A 21,654-nucleotide genomic window follows, 5' to 3' on the forward strand; every position below is an offset into this window, starting at 1 on the left:
GCGTTCACCGCGATGTCGCCAAACACGGATGCGACCATCATGATACTGTAAACAGAACCTGGCTTCATCCGAAAAAATGACTTTTTGCCATTCGTACACCCAGGTTCGTCGTTGAGTACACCATTGCAGGCGCTCCTGTCTGTGATGCAGCGTCAAGGGTGACCGCAGCCATGGTCTATGAGCTGATAGTCTATGCTGCTGCAAACGTCGTCGAACTGTTCGTGCGGATGGTTGTTGTCTTGCAAGCGTCCCCATCTGTTGACTCAGGGATCGAGACGTGGTTGCACGATCCATTACAGCCATGCGGATAAGATGCCTGTCATCTCGACTGCTAGTGATACGAGGCCGTTGGGATCCAGCACGGCGTTCCCTATTACTCTCCTGAACCCACCGATTCGATATTCTGCTAACAGTCATTGGATCTCTACCAACACGAGCAGCAATGTCACGATACGATAAGCCGCAATCGCGATAGGCTACAATCCGACCTTTATCAAAGTCGGAAACGTGATGGTACGCATTTCTCCTCCTTACACGAGGCATTTCAACAACTTTTCACCAGGCAACGCGGGTCAACTGCTGTTTATGTATGAGAAATGGGTGGGAAACTTTCCTTATGTCAGCACGTTGTATGTGTCGCCACCGGTGCCAACCTTGTGTGAATGCTCTGAAAAGCTAATCATTTGAATATCACAGCATCTTCTTCCTGTCGGTTAAGTTTCGCTTCTGTAGCACGTCATCTTCGTGGTGTAGCAATTTTAAGGCCAGTACTGTATGACCTCCCTTACACTCTAAAACGAACGTAGGATGCAGTCTTTCACACTTTTCTTTAGCATCTATTCCGTCTGGCACACGATCCGCTTTTTTCACGATTTGGCAAAATTTATTTTTGTTTAACTTTTTGGTCGGGTGCCGTAGTGGTCAATGAACCTAAGGATAGGACGCCATCTGGCTATGAATCGTGTGAACTTTGTCTCTTGTGTTATCGTGTTGTAGCTGTTCGTGTATCGTATGTATTCAGTTAGCGTTTTGGCAGCAGCCCACCCTTTGCCTAAACGACCGTGGGGAACCGGTGTACCAGAATGACGGTCATTAGTCCACCGCGCAACTGCTCCCAGCCTACGTCCGCGTCCCACGAAAGGAAAAAGGAATGAAGAGTGGGTTTAACGCCCCGTCGAGATTGACATTGGAGACGGAGCACAAGCTACAAGCTTGGATAGTATCAAGGATGGGGAAAGAAATATGCCGCGTCCTTTCAAAGGTTCAAATGGCTCTGAGCACTATGGGACTTAACTTCTGAGGTCATCAGTCCCCTAGAACTTGGAACTACTTAAACGTAACTAACCTAGGGACATCACACACATCCATGCCCGAGGCAGGATTCGAGCCTGCGACCGTGGCGGTCGCGCGGTTCAAGACCGTAGCGCCTAGAACTGCTCGGCCACCCCGGCCGACCTTTCAAAGGAAAATCCCAGCATTTGTCTGGAGCGATTTAGGAAAATCACGGAAACTTAAATCTGGATGGCCAGAGACGTGTTTGAACTGTCTTCCTCCCGAATGCCAGTCCAATGTACTAACCAGTGGAGCACCTCGCTTGGTCCACGTCCCAAAAGGTATCGCTCTGCGCGCTACGCTACATGAACAGATCCAACCGCGTGATAAACTGCCGAGGGGATTTCAGCAAAAAGCCATCAGCAGATCAGCAGATTCACCCTAAAGAAGACCAACTCTGGAATATGTTCATATTTCGCATGTTGCTAGCTTACGGCGCCAGTGAGCTCACTAAATTTCACTACATAGGTTATCAATTAATTGCAGAAATACGAGGTGCATTCAAGTTCTGAGGCCTCCGATTTTTTTCTCTGGACTAGAAAGAGATAGAAACATGCGCATTGTTTTAAAATGAGGCCGCGTTCATTGTCAACACGTCCCAGAGGTGGCAGTACTGTACGGCAGATGGTATTTTACCGCCAGCGGCGAGAATGAGAACTGTTTTAAATACTTAAAATGGCGACGTTTTCCTTACTTGAACAGCGTGCAATCATTCGTTTTCGGAATTTGTGTGGTGTGAAACCAATTGAAATTCACATGTGGTGATGGAGTTATGGATGTGTCGAAAGTGCGTTCGTGGGTGCGACAGTTTAATGGAGGCAGAACATCGTGTGACAACAAACCGAAACAACCTCGGGCTCGCACAAGCGGGTCTGACGACATGATCGAGAAAGTGCAGAGAATTGTTTTGGGGGATCGCCGAATGACTGTTGAACAGATCGCCTCCAGAGTTGGCATTTCTGTGGGTTCTGTGCACACAATCCTGCATGACGACCTGAAAATGCGAAAAGTGTCATTCAGGTGGGTGCCACGAATGCTGATGGACGACCACACGGCTGCCCGTGTGGCATGTTGCCAAGCAATGTTGATGCGCAACGACAGCATGAATGGGACTTTCTTTTCGTCGGTTGTGACAATAGTTGAGATGTGGATGCCACTTTTCAATCCAGAAACAAAGTGCCAGTCGGCTCAATGGAAGCACACAGATTCACTGCCACCAAAAAAATTTCGGGTAACCGCCAGTGCTGAAAAAATGATGGTGTCCATGTTCTGGGACAGCGAGGGCGTAATCCTTACCCATTGCGTTCCAAAGGGCACTACGGTAACAGGTGCATCCTACGAAAATGTTTTGAAGAACAACTGCACTGCAACAAAAACGTCCGGGAAGGGCTGTGCGTGTGCTGTTTCACCAAGACAACGCACCCGCACATCGAGCTAACGTTACGCAACAGTTTCTTCGTGATAACAACTTTGAAGTGATTCCTCATGCTCCCTACTCACCTGACCTGGCTCCTAGTGACTTTTGGCTTTTTCCAACAATGAAAGACACTCTCCGTGGCCGCACATTCACCAGCCATGCTGCTATTGCCTCAGCGATTTTCCAGTGGTCAAAACGGACTCGTAAAGAAGCCTTCACCGCTGCCATGGAATCATGGCGTCGGCGTTGTGAAAAATGTGTACGTCTGCAGGGCGATTACGTCGAGAATTAACGCCAGTTTCATCGATTTCGGGTGAGTAGTTAATTAGAAAAAAAATCGGAGGCCTTAGAACTTGAATGCACCTCGTATTGTTCTAACTTCACTGACGTGGCAGAAATCATGGGATACCTCCTTGGGTCTCCTTTTGCCCGGCTTGGTGGAGAGCCGTGGCGTGAACTCAACAAGTCGTTGGAAGTCCTGTGAGGAAACGGGCGGGTCGTAGCGCCCTGAAAATATTCTAAGTTGAGAGTCAGCGTGGCCGAGCGGCCCAGCAGCAGCCGCGTGGTGCCGAACGTTGACTTAGCAACCGCGTGATGCCGCACAACGGCCGGACCACGCGGCTGGGTATTCCATGGTGACGCTGTGTAGGTGGACGAGACACGCCGGGAGGGCCAAAGATGGCGGACTTTGTGAGACCTTAATGGCAGTCATTTCACAGTTCGTATAGAAATTAATAGTAGCCAGATGAATCATGATACCTCAAAAAGAAACATATACATGACCATTATTTGCACGACGATTCTGATGGTGTAATCAGATTTCCAATATCTTTATTAGTTTACAGTTTAGTATCTGACGATAAATTATACAAGTAACACCCAGCAACGAATTTCCAAAATCTAAACGCTTCATCCCATTTCGTCGATCGACTTGCCTTTAGAAAGCTATTAGTATAAACCTAAATTGGTATAAGTTACAGGCATGTAACATGAATAGTACATGGGTTATTGGAGGTCAAAGTGCCAATGACTATCGATCGCGTCAGGGCATAAGTACTCCACAGTTACACGAAAAAACGGTAGCAGCATGATTGTAAATATATTTATTCGTCTATGTCTTTGGTTATGGGTCAAATGGCTTTGAGCACTATGGACTTAACTTCTGAGGCCATCAGCCCCCTAGAACTTAGAACTACTTAAATCTAACTAAGGACATCACACAGTCCAATGTCCGAGGCAGGATTCGAACCTGCGACTGTAGCGGTCGCGCGGTTCCAGACTGTAGTGCCTAGAACCGCTCGGCCAACCCGACCGGCGTGTCTTTGTTTATATCCGATATATACTATTCATGAAGAAATTGGTTAAATATTTACTGTGTTTTAGAAACCACAGACACGTTAGGCTACTGACCGACTTTTTGTTGCTGTTCCTTTGATATATGTTTAATTTAATTTGTTTAGGTACTTAATAATGTGTGTTAGAGAGTGTTTATGGCCCATCCGTAGGAATATTTATTTTATTTCAAGTTATTTAAATGTAAATCCAGTATTTGGTGTGTGTTTCAACATGTTTATGAGTGGATGTTGGCTTGGAGACATGGCGGGAGCGCTCTAGCCAATCACAGCGCTCGTTACATCGAGAGACGTACGGAGGTTGGGGAGGAGCATCGATTCCAGAGAGGACACGAGGTAGTTCGGACAGTGCGGCGCGATGGAGAGTTCAGCACAGGACGCAGCAAGTGATGGACGTGACGGTGCGACGGGCGCGGGGTCGATGGAAAGACTTGGACAGTGGAGCAGTTTGCGCGTGGTCGCGGAGGAGAGAAATATTTCAGAGTGCCGACCTGCGCTCTTGTGTGATTTCCGTGGCTTCTGCAGTGAAGACGTAGTGCGCTTTTATAAGTGAATATCTCGCCAGCTATGTTCTTGTTCATAACTAATTACGTGAAGTAGGAATCTATTGTTTCCCTGTTATTCAACTTATATTTTATTTAATTGCTGCACCACCCTCACCAATAAGTGTTTTGCAGAAATATACCACATTCTCAAAAGTACTTCTACTACCGTACTCATCATTTAAAGTCGCTAAGATAGTACTTGCAGATTTTATTTAATTGCAATTTTTCATTTATAAATTTATGTGTTACATTCATAATTCGCAATTGCTGAGTCACAGAAACCTTCGGCCATTCGATTCATGTATGTATTCTTATCGTATACTGTACACTCAGCAGTATTTGGCCTGTAATGTGGCAACTACGTATCGCAGCCCCTAGACAGTTCTGAGTCGGAGGGTACGTAGTTGAGGGCCACCACCACACCATCATTTCAATTATAATTTTAAGAGCCCGCAGTCCCCTGCAGAAATATTGAGCCATGCTTTCTCTTATAGCCGTCCATAACTGCGACAATGTTGGCGATGAATGATTTAGTACAGGAAGTGACCTCCTGATGACCCATAAATATTCCACGTGATTCATGTTGGGCGATATGGGTTGCCAAATCACTCGCTCGAACTGCCAGAATGTTCTTCGAGCCAATCGCGATCAGTTGTGGCCCACTGATGTGACACATTGTCATCCATAAAAATTCCAACGTTGTTTGGGAACATGAAGTCTATGAATGGCTGCAAATGGTTTCCAAGTAGCCGAACATAACCATTCAGGTGCACCAGAGGACCCAGTCCATTCCGTGTGAACACAGCCCATACCATTATGGAGCCGCCACCAGCTTGCACAGTGCCTTTTTGGCAACATGGGTCCATAGCTCCGTGGGATCAGCGCCACACTCGAACTCTGCCATCGGCTGGTACCAACTGAAATTGGGGCTCATCTGACCAGGCGACTGTTTCCCAGTCGGGAAGCCATAGCATTGAACGGTTGTGTTGTTACAATGTAAAAGTGTGGAACCCTGTACGATTTAAGCAACGTGCACCCGCTGAATTCTTGACAGCAGAACGTGTCACCCCAAACGACATTCATCAGAGAATGAAAGCAGTTTATGGTGATTGTGTTGATGTGAGTACTGTGCATCGTTGGGCGAGTAAGTTTAAAGATGTTGAGGTGGGAACATCTGACCCAAGTGACAAACAAAGAGTAGGACATCCTGTGACAGCAATCAGCGAGTTTCACAAGCAAAATGTTGACACATTGATTCAGGTCGATCGTCGTATCACTCACAGAGAAACTGCAAGCACTATCGGCATTTCACAAGAACGTGTGGCTCACATTATTGCTTTGCTTGGTTATCGGAAGATCTGTGCACGATGAGTACCCCGGATGCAGTACTTCAGAGACTGAATCTCACCACCGTACGGCATCCTCCATACAGTTCAGATTTAGCACCGTCTGACTTCCATCTGTTCCCTATAACGAAAGACGATGTGGGGGAACATCATTATGCTTCTGCTGAAGATGTTGAGAGAACTGCGAGACTGTGGTTGCAGAAACACAGTATCGACTTCTTCTGTGATGGCTTTAGAAAACTTGTTCATCGTTGTCAGAAATGTATTGGCTGGCGATTATGTGGAAAAGAGAATATCGGTAATTAAAGATGGCACTCTAAGGATTATATCTGCGTTTGATTTATTAAACTATTACCATCCAAACCCAATTAACGAAAGTGAGGGCATTACTTTTCATTCAACCCTCGTAGAAACAGATGTCGTTTTGCTGTTTATGCGATTTTTGGCCCCAGGACAAACCTATTTTTTCCAATTCGCTGTGGTACGACATAGGCGTGGTGGACTGGCTTACCTCGGAAAAGCTGTCACAACTGTTGACTCTGGACTTTGGCAGTTATGCACACTGACCTGCCCGATTGGTGTGATGTCCAACTCAAACCATAACTGTTGTATTGTGATTCATTTGTCAAGCACTGTTTAAGTTAAGACGCTTACAGCATCATCCGTTGGTAAAATTTTCATTATTTTTTCCCATGACGTTACCCCCTGCATCAATAATATGCTCTTCAAATTTAACGTCATTCCGAGCATTGGTTCTCTTTCTACGGCGTTTTCAATCTGGAACTTTAATTATAGACAGCCTGTTCACGTTGGGAAATTGCTCAGGTTTGCATCAAATTTACCTAGAAAATAGCCAAGACTCGTGGCCTAGAAGTACGAGTAGACATCTTCATTAGCTTTTTTCTTAATTTGTGTGCTTAGGATGTACTGTCGATTACTTACCTACGTTTTCCATGAAACATTCAGCAAACTCGTCTAGTGTCAATGTACACTCATTCCACAGGCGGTGGTGATAGTAGTAAGATACTACGACATCCTTTGCGTTGCGAGCCACGTAGATTATCTGTAACACATTACAGTAGCAAATTAGATGAACAGAATAAAAAAAACCTTGACAAAAAATACTCCTGTGATTTATAACCCTTCAAAGTTGGACGATTATCAGTAGTACAGTATAATCCAGTATAGGTTGTCGAGAAGGGGCATCGAACGGTTCATTTTTATTTTTCAAATGGTTCAAATGGCTCTAAGCACTATGGAACTTAACATCTGAGGTCATCAGTCGCCTAGAACTTAGAACTACTTAAACCTAACTAACCTAAGGACATCACACGCTGCCATGCCCGAGGCAGGATTCGAACCTGCGACTGCAGCAGCAGCGCGGTTCCGGACCGAAGGGCCTAGAACCGCTCGGCCACAGAGGCCGGCTTAATTTTTCAAGTAGCGATGCAACGCACATTTCATATATGGGTGTTAGCTACCCTGTATTGTATTAACTTCTATCACATTTCAATACTCTGACCGAAAACAGACAGATTTGTATCAACAAGACTACGTTTTGCTTTGTAAGGGGCATCAGTTACTTTTACATGATTCGTGTAACAACTCATTACTCTTTCAACGTTCCACATTTTATTTAAAAAATTCATAAATTGTATGAGTATGTCACCGTGTTTTCAGTGATGATGAACTTACATACCTGGAAATTTATGATACTTCTCAAAAGTCCGATTTGCAACACCGAAAATAATCGTAAATGTGATTAAAGTGTTTAGACATTGAAAAATGAAAAATACCTGTGAAATTCAGAAGTCTGTTGCTCTCTTATACTACACTACTGGCCATTAAAATTGCTACACCAAGAAGAAATGCAGATGAGGGACGGGTATTCATTGGACAAACATATTATACTAGAACTGACATGTGATTACATTTTCACGCAATTTGGGTGCATAGATCCTGAGAAATCAGTGCCCAGAACAACCACCTCTGGTCGTAATAACGGCCTTGATACGCCTGGGCATTGAATCAAACAGAGCTTGGATGGCTGCCATGCAGCTTCAACACGATATCACAGTTCATCAAGAGTAGTAACTGGCGTATTGTGACGAGCCAGTTGCTAGGCCACCATTGACCAGTCGTTTTCAATTGGTGAGAGATCTGGAGAATGTGCTGGCCGGGGCAGCAGTCGAACATTTTCTGTATCCAGAAAGGCCCGTACAGGACCTGCAACATGCGGTCGTGCATTATCCTGCTGAAATGTATGGTTTCGCAGGGGTCGAATGAAGGGTGGAGCCACGGGTCGTAACACATCTGAAATGTAACGTCCACTGTTCAAAGTGCCGTCAATGCAAACAAGAAGTGACCGAGACGTGTAACCAATGGCACCCCATACCATCACGCCGGGTGATACGCCAGTATGGTGATGACGAATACACGCTTCCAATGAGCGTTCACTGCGATGTCGCCAAACACGGATGCGACCATCATGGTGCTGTAAACAGAATCTGGATTCATTACCAGTAGGACTAGAACGTGCTTTGCAAATAATGTCCAAACTCGGTTACTGTTTGTATGTGTTATCACCATGGTCCCACTAATTATGCCTTTCAACACTGATTCTGGTAAACGCATGCTGTTTAGTCCGTTTCTCAATGCATTATTATTATTATTATTGTTATTCTATCGATGGGATTGTGGTGACATCGTCTATTACCATTAGGGAACAACGTAATTTGAAGCTGAACATTTCACAATTAGCGGTGTCGGGATGAATCATACAGAACCATATCTGTCAAAGGGATAATGTGCGTTATGTGGAACAGTGCTCAGGGCTGACGGTGTATTTATACTGTATGTGCTGTCCACCAGACAGGGACTAGGTGCGGGAGAATTAACGCGCCCGTGACAGATTGCAACTTACATGCATACCCGTATCGAATTTTCTCATCATAAACCCCCAAACCAGCGTGACAGACGTATTGAAACGTCCCCTTAGAACAATTATACATGACTGTGCTTAAACTGACACACAATATTTTGTTAGCGCAACGCAATCTTACTTTCAAAATTCCCTACAAAAGAATGGCCCTGACTAACATTAAACTATACCTTTCACAAATCACTTACCTCACAAAAATCTCCGCTGCTCAAGCTACTGCAATACAGCGAGCGCCACTACTGCCAGCTAAATAAAAGATTCAAACTATGGAAGGCACTAACTACTGATAGGGATAGTTAGCAAATGAAAGATATTAATAGAGAACAAACAATGTATTTACCTTGATATCATCATATATAAATATAGCAGTTCATGACAAATTTCAAAACTCCGCCATCTCTCTGCCCACATCCACCACTGCTGGCGGCTCACCTCCAACTGCGCAACGCTACGCGCTGTTCACAGCCAGCTGCCTAACACTACAATGGCGAGTATTACAACAATGCAAAGCAGCCACAGACTGCACACAACACAGCCAGTGATTTTCATATTGAGCGCTACGTAACGTTGCCAATAAGAAAACATAAACAGCCTACTTACATAGGTGATTTTCATATTGAGCGCTACATAACGTTGCCAATAAGAAAACATAAACAGCCTACTTACATAGAGAAAACATAAACAGCCTACTTACAGTATGGCATACACAAACGATGATTATGTGGATATGCTTCCGTTCCTTGGTGCATCCGATAACCAGGCTGGTGTTGCCACTCATGAATATGCTGCTAGATATCCTAATCGACGCCATCCAGATAAAATGTGTTTCGGCGTCTGGAGCTGCACCTTCGGGTGTCAGGTTCTCTCCTCCCACTATCGCGTGACAGAGGTCATCCACGGACTCGCTATACTCCAGCTGCTGAGGAAGCTATTCTGGAGGTCATATATGAGGTTTGTCCGGAAAATACGTATTAAAGTTGAATAATGTCTTTATGTTACAAGCTGCAGTCACCGCCAGGTGGGACTACTGCTGTAATCAATCCCATCAACGCTCCGTTCGAGTCAGAGCTCTCTGCGTGAAGGTGGGAGTGTGCGGCAGCTTGTTGATAGTTACCCTTTATCACCTGCCGTCGGCATGGAGCTCTCTCTGATTGTGGAACAGCGCATCAGCATCAAGTTACTTGCAAAGCTAGGCAAGAATGGCCGTGAGATTTTTGAGTGTTTGAAACAGGTTTACGGAGACAATTCTCTGAAGAAACCAATCGTGAACAAGTGGTTAAAAAGGTTCCGGGATGGCCGAGAAGAAGTGAACGATGACCCTCGCCCAGGACGCCCGTCGACATCGAGTTCCGATGCAAATGTTGAATGAATTCGGGCTAGTGTTCTTAAAGGCCGCAGAATGATTGCCGACGAGCTGTCAATCCCCAAAACAATCCTTCACAAAATCCTGACTCAAAAACTTGAAATGAAGAAATTGTGTGCGAAAATCGTACTGAAGCTCTTGACGTCAGAACAGAAAGCAAAGAGGGTTGAGTGCTGTGAGGATTGGTTGGAAGCAGAGGAACGAGGGGACTTTCTCAACCGAGTCATCACTGGAGACGAGTCCTGCTTTTACGAATTCGACGTGGAGCTCAAATATCAAAGCGAGGAATGGAAACTAGCAGGAGAACCGGGAACAAAAAAGTCGCGAAAATCAAGGTGCAATGTGAAGACAATGTTGATTGTTTTCTTTGATTCTAGGGGCATTGTTCACGAGCAATTTGTCCCTCCCGGCCAGAGAGTGAACGGAAATTTTTACGTTGAAGTTCTGACACGTCTCAGAGCTCGCGTGACCCGAGTTCGACCGGAGTTGGCAAAAGGGGGCAGGTGGATCCTTCATCACGACAATGCGCCCGCTCACACGTCGCTCGTTGTGCGCGAGTTTTTGGCCCAAAGCTCAATCCCCGTGACACACCACCCGCCTTATTCACCCGATTTAGCCCCGTGTGACTTCTTCATGTTCCCGAAATGGAAAATGGTGCTTCGGGGGCGGCACTTGGGAGATGTGGAAGCCGTCAAGGCCGAAACGACACGGCAACTGAACAACATCACAACTGAAGACTTTCAGCAATGTTATCAACAGTGGAAACGGCGTTGGCAGAAGTGTATCGCGTCTCAGGGCGAGTACTTTGAAGGAGACCATATTGTAATACCTGAATAATTGTAAAATAAAGTTATTATTCAACTTTTATACGTTTTTTCCGGAAAAACCTCGTACCAAGAACCTCAGAGAAGTACACGTAGCGTAGCAAGGCAGCTGCGTGTCTCTGGATGTACGGTCGTTAACGTGCTGCACGAGCATGGGCTGCGCCCCTATCATTATGCTCCCACGCAACACCTGCATCCTACAGATCGCCATCAGCGGATGCAATTCTGTGAATGATCCCAACACGAAGCCAACGATGACTTTGCGAACAGCGTAATACGGTCGGATGAAGCAGCATTCACTCGTGAGGGTATCTTCAATATGAACAATGCCCACCACTGCTGTGAGGTTAACCTGCATGTCACCCGCGACCGTGGATAGCAAGTTCGATTTGGCATCTGCATCTGGGCCGGAATATTGGGCGATAGGCATTTGGGCCCCGACATGTTGCCTGACTGGTTGACTGTACGAAGGAATCATGCATTCGTCTCAAACTATCTGTCTGATGCACCGGAAGATGTTACACTACATGTTCGGCAGAGGACATGGTTCCAACATTATGGTGCACCTCCACACTCTGGAATTAATGTGTGACAGTATTACAATACCAAAGAAAACAGGTGTTGACAGATGTGAAAATTAGCGAACTATCAGTTTAATAAGTCACAGCTACAAAATACTATCGCGAATTCTTTACAGACGAATGGAAAAACTGGTAGAAACCGACCTCGGGGAAGATCAGTTTGGATTCCGTAGAAATGTTGGAACACGTGAGGCGATACTGACCTTACGACTTATCTTAGAAGAAAGATTAAGGAACGGCAAACCTACGTTTCTAGCATTTGTAGGTTTAGAGAAAGCTTTTGACAATATTGTCTGGAATACTCTCTTTCAAAATCTAAAGGTGGCAGGGGTAAAATACAGGGAGCGAAAGGCTATTTACAACTTGTACAGAAACCAGATGGCAGTTATAAGAGTTGAGGGGCATGAAAGGGAAGCAGTGGTTGGGAAGGGAGTGAGAGGGTTGTAGCCTCTCCCCGATGCTATTCAACCTGTATATTTAGCAAGCAGTAAAGGAAACAAAAGAAAAATTCGGAGTAGGTATTAAATAAAATCCATGGAGAAGAAATAAAAACTTTGAGGTTCGCCGATGACATTGCAATTCTGTCAGAGACAGCAAAGAGAAGAGTAGTTGAACGGAATGGACAGTGTCTTGAAAGGAGGATACAAGACGAACGTCAACAAAACCAAAACGAGGATAATGGAATGTAGTCGAATTAAATCGGGTGAGGCTGCGGGAATTAGATTAGGAAATGAGACACTTAAAGTAGTAAATGAGGTTTGCTATTTGGGGAGCGAAATAACTGATGATGGTCGAAGTAGAGGGGATACAAAATGTAGACTGGCAACGGCAAGGAAAGCGTTTCTGAAGAACAGAAATTTGTTAACATCGAGTATTGATTTAAGCGTCGGGAAGTCGTTTCTGAAAGTATTTGTATGGAGTGTAGCCATGTATCGAAGTGAAACGTGGACGATAAGTAGTTTAGTCAAAAAGAGAATAGAAGCTTTCGAAATGTGGTGCTACAGAAGAATGCTGAAGATTAGATGGGTAGATCACATAACTAATGAGGAGATATTGAATAGAACTGGGGAGAAGAGTAGTTTGTGGCACAACTTGACTAGAAGAAGGGCTCGGTTGGTGAGGCATCAAGGAATCACCAATTTAGTACTGGAGGGCAGCGTGGAGGGTAAAAATCGTAGAGGGAGGCCCAGAGATGAATACACTAAGCAGATCCAGAAGGATGTAGGCCGCAGTAGGTACCGGGAGATGAAGAAGCTTGCACAGGATAGAGTAGCATAGAGAGCTGCATCAAACCAGTCTCAGGACTGAAGACCACAACAACAACAACAGTATTTGGACAAAACATTTCCAGGGAAATGGCTCAGACGTGGAGGTCAGGTTGCATGACCACCACGTTCACGTGACCTAAATTCCCTGGGTTTCTTCCTGTGGGGACACGTGGACGAGCACGTTTACTCTACTCCGCCTTCGAATGTGCAACAATTGGCAGGGCGTGTTCATGCTGCTCTTGTTACTGTGGACGCCCCTTTGCTGCAAAGGGTCCAGAGCTGTACGATCCGGCGGGTTGCGCAATGTTTGGACGTGTGGGGAGGTCTCTTTGAGCATCTGTTGGTCTGAGGACAACGTATTCTAGGTTATGCAGTCATTAATATGGACATTATTATTGTCACTGGTTGCTAATGTACGACATCTGAGCGCTCATATTACATGTACTATAAATGAGAAGCAAATGTTGTGCTACTGTATTGTGCTATCATCTTTAACATCTCGAAACTGATATTGATTTTGTAGTTATTCTGTCGTATGACAGGTTATTTGTTTCAATTCTCTACTTCTTATTTGTCTAACCACGTATTTGTTGTGTTCAGCGGTACAAAATGTTCAAAAATGGGTCTGAGCACTATGGGACTTAACTTCTGTGGTCATCAGTCCCCTAGAACTTAGAACTACTTAAACCTAACTAAGGACATCACATACATCCATGCCCGAGGCAGGATTCGAACCTGCGACCGTAGCGGTCAGGCGGTTCCAGACTGTAGCGCCTAGAATCGCTCGACCACACCGGCTGGCTACAAAATGTAAATTTAGGAGACATGTGACCAAAGAAGTGGTGTATATTACAGCAGTAAATGTCAGAATGAAATTAACAAATAAAAAAAAGGCGCTCCAACGCAGGATCGAACCGTCGACCTCCTATACGCTAACACAAAAAACTCTGGCTATTGCACCAACTGTACAGCACAACTAATCTATGCCGACAGAGAGAGTTACCATACATGTGGTTAAAGTGTTGCCAGATTGCCACTCTCTAATGTCCTTCTTTTCCTGCCGGATGTACTCGCCGGACGAAATTTTGTGAGCGACATGTTTTTATCATTGGCCTGTGAGGAGCCGCGCTGCGAAGCGCGAGTGCGCGAATTTCGCTTCACCATATATATATATATATATATATATATATATATATATATATATATATATATATATATATGGGAAAACACATTAAAAAAACCGAGGCACAAAGGGTATAAGCATTGGCCAAGGAAAGAACAAATCTGAAGTGAAATGTTTAGCCTTCGCGGATGATATGGCATTGATAACTGAAAACCGAACAGACGCAACAGTTATGCTTGATCTGTTACACGAGATTGCTGAAAAGACTGGGCTAAAAATATCACATGAAAAAAACGAGTATATAGAACACAAACATCATACAGAAAAGTTTATCAAAACAAACTATGGAAAAATTAAAAGAGTTGATAGATTCAAATACCTGGGGGAGTGGATCCAAGCCAATGGACTGGATAACACAACAAATAAAGAAAGAATAAAAAAGTTAGAATTTGCATATAAATTAACACAAAACTGCTACAATAAGAAATCAATATCCATACAAGCAAAGATTAAACATTATAATTCAGTTGTTAGGACACAAGCAACGTATGGATCAGAGTGCCTAACATTGAATAAGAAAGGCGAATTAAAAGAACTAGAAGAAAGAGAGAGAAAAATATTAAGAAAAATTCTAGGTCCTGAGAAAAACAAGGAAAATAGGTGGAGTAAAAGGAGAAATGAAGACCTATACACAAATACAATAAAGATCACAGATACAATGAGGAAGAGACGGCTAAAATTTTATGGACATTTAAAGAGAATGGAAGAAATACGGATTACAAAGAAAATTTTTAATTACGTTAGTAAGCTGAAAAAAAACTGTAGGATGGATAGAAGCAGTAAAGAAAGACGCCAACAAAATAGGTGTTACAGAAGAAATAATACGTGACAGGAATAACTTTAGGCTACTTATAGAAAACGCAAACTATGAAGAAGATGAGCCAAAACCTCGACCCAAGAGAGTGTGGACAGATGAGCAGAGACGAGCAGTTGGCGAGAAAATGAAGAAGTACTGGGAAGAACGGAAGAAAAAGAAACACCATAAGTCTTAAGTTGTATGCGGTCCATAACTGGACATATATATATATATATATATATATATATATATATATATATATATATATATATATATATATGTGTGTGTGTGTGTGTGTGTGTGTGTAATAATCAGAGCAATTGACTTTTTGTTAAGCACCAAGTTTGCTTCAAAATACGGTTTGTGTGACTTGAGTGTTGGTATGTTGCACTGTATATTTCTTACGCTGCAAGGAAGACTGTTCATGGAACCAGTTTAGTTGCAACGAGAATTCATGCTTTAATTCCAGTACTGCAAGTAGTAATTATCTCTCATTACATAAGTTTCATGCCGTTTCATACTCTTTGTGTTAGCTGTTGAGCTGTCTCCCAGCACAGTTATTCCAAAATCGACCAACAGACCTAACACAGTATGAGAGCGAGAAGCTGTGATGTGTAAACATAATCGATAACGACCGATAATAGTATCGAATCCATGGTTTTCAGGACTGCTGTGCTCATTGGAAAGAGGCCCGATAAATTTGCATCCATGGACCGTTTAGACAGCCCTTATGTGAGTGATGGTGCATCGCTGAACTAGCGTTTACTGGCCGCATGAGGGATCTAAGGGATGTTGAAAGGTATGCGTGTCATGCCGGCGCCTGGGAGTCAATAGCTGGCTGTCCCTGTGTAGGAACATTTTTAAAGGGCCCAACAAAGATGCGCAGGTGGTCCCGAGGGTGTTGCTGAGCTGAGGGGTCTCAGAGGGACCCTTTGCCACTCTACTCACGCACGTGTCAATGACACACCCCTCTCTCCTCCCCGTCCTATGATTACAGCAAAAAGCACTCCGTCTTCAGGCCACAAGTGACCATCGGGACCATCCGACCACCGTGTCATCCTCAGCTGAGGATGTGGAATGGAGGGGCATGTGGTCAGGACACCGCTCTCCCGGACGTTATGCTGGTTTTCTGTGACCGGAGCCGCTACTTTTCGGTCGAGTAGCTCCTCAATTGGCATCACGAGGCTGAGTGCACCTCGAAAAATGGCAACAGCGCATGGCAGCCCGGATGGTCACCCATCCAAGTGCCGGCCACGCCCGGCAGCGTTTAACTTCGGTGATCTGACGGGAACCGAATGATTACAGCAAAGGAGGGATTGAAAAAGGATCGCTGATGAAAAAGCACGGACACGCTTTGCTGCTATGAGTCACATTCAAATTTCGTCGGATGGTTTTCAAGGGTCCCTATTGGTTCCACCAACATACACGGTATGGATCACGCGCAGGTGGGCTGTGACCTGTGACATCTCCGTGGATCTTCTTGCCACCCTGTGCTGCATTGGAGCTTAGGTACATGGTGCACAAATCTTTAACTCATATGCACATATGAACCTTATCAGGATCTTCCATGTTTAATGTGTTATTTTTGTTGTGATTATTATAATTAAGCTTTACGTTACACAGTTTTTTTTTCTATGGCCGATGATTCGCTAGTGTTGAGCATCCAAAGGACGTCAAATTCTTTGACCATCTCAGAGGGCGCTGCTTTTTATTTCTTGCGGAAGAGGCTCACAGGGGCATAGAACACATATACCTACAGTATGGAGAAACCCATATATTATTTTATAGACATTAACTATATTAACAGGTTTTAGTTTCCTATTCTGGAAAGGTATGTTACAACTTTCTCATTTTCTCCGTTTTTGTCTTCTCTCAGCTCACCTACTGCCTTCGCTTTTTTTTTTCTTGTTGATAGGTTTCATTGTGAATAAAGTGCATGTCTTTACGAAACACATGACAGCAAAGTCCTGACATAAGACAGAGCTTTATTATTTTTTTGTGTCATCAGTCTATACTGACTGGTTTGATGCGGTCCGCCGCGAATTCCCCTCCTGTGCCAACCTCTTCATCTCAGAGTAGCACTTGCAACCTACGTCCTCAATTATTTGCTGGATGTATTCCAATCTCTGTCTGGCGTGAGGTCAGTCGCTTGACGGCGCGCTTCGGCGTGGGCCCGCCCGTTGCCAGGCACAGAGGCTCGCACTGGAGCGTATCGCTTCCCAGTCGGCAGTCCTCACAGGGGAAGTGATGCGTCTCTAATTAGCCTCTCCTTCCCAAGTGGCTCTTTCCACCTTCCCGTGGTGCCAGACGTTAAGCTCGGCATTCTGCCTTGCGACAAAAGGGAGAGCTGCGACCCAGCCCGATGCGAAAGCGAAGGGTGCGTGGCACGGGGGAGCTGTGTCGAGGGACCGAACACCAGTCCCTCTCTGATCGCAGGACACAGACCAGCAGGTGCTCTGCATGCCGGCAATCTCGTTTGTTGGCGGGGGGATCGCGGCGCGAGTCGGCAAGGGTGCTTGGCCGCGCCCCTGGGTAACCGGGGCGTGTTCTGCCAAACCCAGGAGGTGGTGACATCGCCTGGGCCAGGTTAGTTGGGCCCAGACCGCCGAACGTCTGGGGGACCGGCCCGCCACCTGAGTAGGAGTGGGTCCTTGGCTGAGAGGTGGAGGCTCGGGCAAGTTGGCGGCGAAGGGCGAGGGGTGCATCCGCCTCTCCGGAGTGCGGGGTGCAGTTGCCGAGGAGCGTCGTGTGAAATCGTCGATGACGGAGTCACCGAGGGGGACCAGTGCACTGGCGACGGTGCGCTGAACCCGGCAGTTCCGAAGTGCCCTTGACCTAGGGGCGAGGTCGGTGGGCGAGCTGCAGGTCCCCCCCCCCCCCCCCCCCCCCGCCCTCCTCCTATGCCAGAGGAGCCGGTCCGGGGTAAGAGACGGGCTCCCACCTCCTTTTTATCATTCGTACAAAATGGCGACACCAGAAACGAGTGATACTAGTGCGCTTTCGAGAGCTTCTCTTGCGCCTGATCCCTCTCCACAGGACGAGGTGGGACAGGCAGAGGAGGATTACTCAGCGATGAAGAGGCACGCTAAAATTACGCTGCTCCTGGAGCAAAGCATAAGAAATCGGAAAATAAGCCAGGCAGCAATCTCTCAAATAAAAAATTAATTGGCTGCATGGGCAATTGCTCACGCAAAACTGGAAGGACGTGTAGAGGAGCTAGAGAAAGAGAATACCCGATTGAGACAACAACAACCGAGCAGGACCTGGGCGGCTGTAGCTGCACAAGCCCCCACTAAACAGAGCAACACGAAAGAGACCATACACAGGGTGACTAAGAAACAAGAGACGGCGGTCTTTCTCAGGACCTTGCCCGGACAAGATACAAGCGTCAAAAGAATATAGGAACTCCTAACCACCACGATTGACTCTGTAAAAGACAAAATAAAGATTAAGCGAGTCAAACCAAGCCGAAACTCGGTGATTGTAGAAGTAGCGTCTGAGGAGGACAAAAACAAGCTTGAGAACCCGAAATTAAACGCAGTTGTAAAATGTGAACCACCAAAAAAGAGGAACCCCTTAGTCATGCTGTACGATGTTCCTACAGTAATGACAAACGAGGAACTATGTGAAGCAATTAGAAAGCAAAACTTTGAGAGCATGAATGAAAATAATTTTAAAAACAGCTTCAAATTGAGATTTAAGACGTGTCCTCGGGACCGTGATGTCGTACATCACGTTGCCGAGGTCTCCGCAACAATGTGGAAGCAAATTACAGTAATGGGCAGACTATACGTGGGATTGCACGCAATAAACACTAGAGACCACATTGTGGCACCTCGTTGTCACAATTGCGGCGACTTGGACCACATTCTGAGGCACTGCACCAGGGGGTCGGCCTGCACCAAGTGTGGTGAGAGTGGTCACACCCGAAAACACTGCAAGGCCACAGGCGTCTGCATCCCCTGCAAGAGTCGTGGCAAAAAGTCTTGTGGAGCCACAGGACGAAACTGCCCTACGTACAGGATGCTCGAACAAAGACTAATATCACGAATTGATTATGGTTGAAAACGGCATACCAAGCAGGATACCAAAGCGTAAGTCCCCGAGCAAAAGGAGGAGGGATGCTATGAGAGCAAGCAGATTCAGGAAATTCCTGAAGTCGCTTTCCAGCGCTGACGTACCAAATCAATACAAACAGAGTCCCCCGCTAGGGACATTGGCATTCAAACTGAGCTCCCCTCAGTGGTCAGAGCCCCCTCCTCCCAATGCCGGGACACGTTGCCGACTAAAGATCCAGAACGGCAAGAGCATCCTGCGGTAGCGACAGATAAAGCTGCAAAACCTCTTCAAGAAAACGCGATAACAAGCTCCACCGCCAACTCTGTCACACAAGACAGCCCGGTGGTCAGGTTGCCACCTGTAGATCCGGTGAAGGTGTAAAAATGGTTCAAATGGCTCTGAGCACTATGGGACTCAACTGCTGAGGTCATTAGTCCCCTAGAACTTAGAACTAGTTAAACCTAACTAACCTAAGGACATCACAAACATCCATGCCCGAGGCAGGATTCGAACCTGCGACCGTAGCGGTCTTGCGGTTCCAGACTGCAGCGCCTTTAACCGCACGGCCACTTCGGCCGGCTGGTGAAGGTGTACCCGAATCTCGAGTACACCATGCAACTAGCCAGGCTGGAGCAGCCGACTACCCTGACCACTGCCTTACGACATGTGGTCCGAGCAGGACATGAGAACGGACGCAGGGTAACCTTCTCGGTGATGGAGGCTGTGGACAGAATACAATTAAAGTCAGTGAACCTCCCCACTGACTTCGGAGCACTGCGCGACCTACTCAAAAAGGTTTCTGAAAGACGAGGAGAAAAATTTGACCTGGATGAAATCTACCATCAATCAGTGATGGCAAACGGACGACTAGCATATGATTGGAACAAAACCTGGCCACATGATCACATACACACCTACTTTCCATGACGACCAAAATAACAATAGGACAACTCAATACTCATAACAGTCGACTAGTAATGCAGGAGCTCCGTAAGGAAGTGGTAGAAAAGAGACTGGACATACTCTGTTTACAGGAGTCGTACTCTCTGGCTGGAAAAGTTGCGTTCACTGCCAGAACATGGCAAACCGTCAGCAGTGGGGACACCCCCAGAGCGGCCATCCTGGTAACAAACACTGCACTGCGCGTAACACCTCTGTCACAGTACTCCAATAGTCACTGCAACGTCGTGGAGATACAATCTCCTGCTGGAATTGTAATTACCATTAACACGTACTTCCAGTACAGACAGAACCGAACAGCACATAGACCATCTAGTGAGTGTGGCCACGGCGTTGCGGGGACGCAAAATCATTATAACTGCTGACATAAACGCCAAATCCCCCCTATGGTACAGTGGCACAAGGGATGAAAATGGTGCTAAATCAGAAGAAATGATTATGGCTGTTCAATTAGTGATGGCAAACAGACCAGGCAATCCCCCCACCTACGTGGCCGGATAGGGTCAGGATACAAACATTGATGTGACGTTGGTCACGCCAAACGCAGTAAATATGCTCCAAGAGTGGAGAGTGGTAGTGATCACAATTTAATTACCTTTACTGTAGGAGATAGAGAGTGCCACTGGGCCATGGGGTGGGAGGTGCAAAGGAACCTTAGGAAAACAGATTGGGAACGCCTAGCCAGAGAGTGCGACATTCCTCCATTACCAGAAGGGGACGCACGACAGGACTTTAACGTGGACGACAGAGCCGAGGGGCTGGTACATGCAATAACAAGGGCGATTAAGGCGGCCGTACCAACCAGGAGGAGGGCCGTGGCGGCCACACCGTCACCATGGTCAGCCGAGCTACAAGAACTGCGTCAGTCTGTCAGAAGACTGAGAAAGCACTGCCAGCGCAGTGTCGTCTGGTGGCTGCAGTTATACCAGGAGGCAAAAGACAACTTCCAAAAAGAGCTACAGAAGACCAGAATAAAAGTTGGGAAACTTTTGTAACCAACCAGCTGGTCCTCGACCCTTGGGGTGTACCATATAGATTGGTGAGGGAGAAGATCCGCTTCCCAACGGTGATATCAACGATCAGGCACGGGGACGGGATGATGGAATCCTGGCAGGAAACTGCCGAGGTCCTCCTCCGGTCCCTGTTGCCTGACGATGACAGGAATGACAACACTGAAGACCAGTGTCAATTACGGAATGAAGACCTTGTTAGGTATGAAAATGATGAAGCGGTCCTCCCCTTCTCTGAGGAGGAGGTTGCCGATCTCATCAAGTCTCTAAAGAAAGGAAAAGCCCCCGGGCGAGACGGCATTGTGGCGGAGGTGGTGCAGTTCTTAGCTCCACAGCTAGTTGCGCCGCTCACACATCTCTTCAACGAATGCCTCAGGCAGGGCAGATTTCCAAAAATATGGAAAGCCGCAAATGTGGTGATCATTGAGAAGGGCCCTGAGAAGGACCCTGCTGAGGCCAAATCCTACAGGCCCATCTGTCTGCTGGATGGCTTTGGCAAACTTCTCGAAAAATTATTAGCTGACAGACTGACTGCACACCGCATGCTGCATGGGATGAGCAACAGGCAATTCGGTTTCAGGCCAGGGCGATCGGCATCTGATGCAATCGCCTTGGCGGCTGAGGTCTGCAGCTAAGCCCCATGTAAGTATGTTGTTGGCATCATGGTGGATATCAGT

General features: G+C 46.2%; 1 protein-coding gene across 1 annotated transcript in view; it reads right to left on the reverse strand.

Moving 5' to 3' along the window:
- The window catches only part of LOC124716813 (luciferin sulfotransferase-like), an 80,160-nt gene that overhangs the window by 7,486 nt on the left and 51,020 nt on the right, over positions 1-21,654 (reverse strand). Inside the window, exon 4 of the mRNA XM_047243363.1 lies at positions 6,935-7,055. Within this exon, the coding sequence (XP_047099319.1) occupies positions 6,935-7,055 (121 nt within the window). The remainder of the gene's footprint in view (positions 1-6,934; positions 7,056-21,654) is intronic.

This window comes from Schistocerca piceifrons, chromosome 9, assembly GCF_021461385.2.
Source record: "Schistocerca piceifrons isolate TAMUIC-IGC-003096 chromosome 9, iqSchPice1.1, whole genome shotgun sequence".
Lineage (NCBI taxonomy): Eukaryota > Metazoa > Arthropoda > Insecta > Orthoptera > Acrididae > Schistocerca > Schistocerca piceifrons.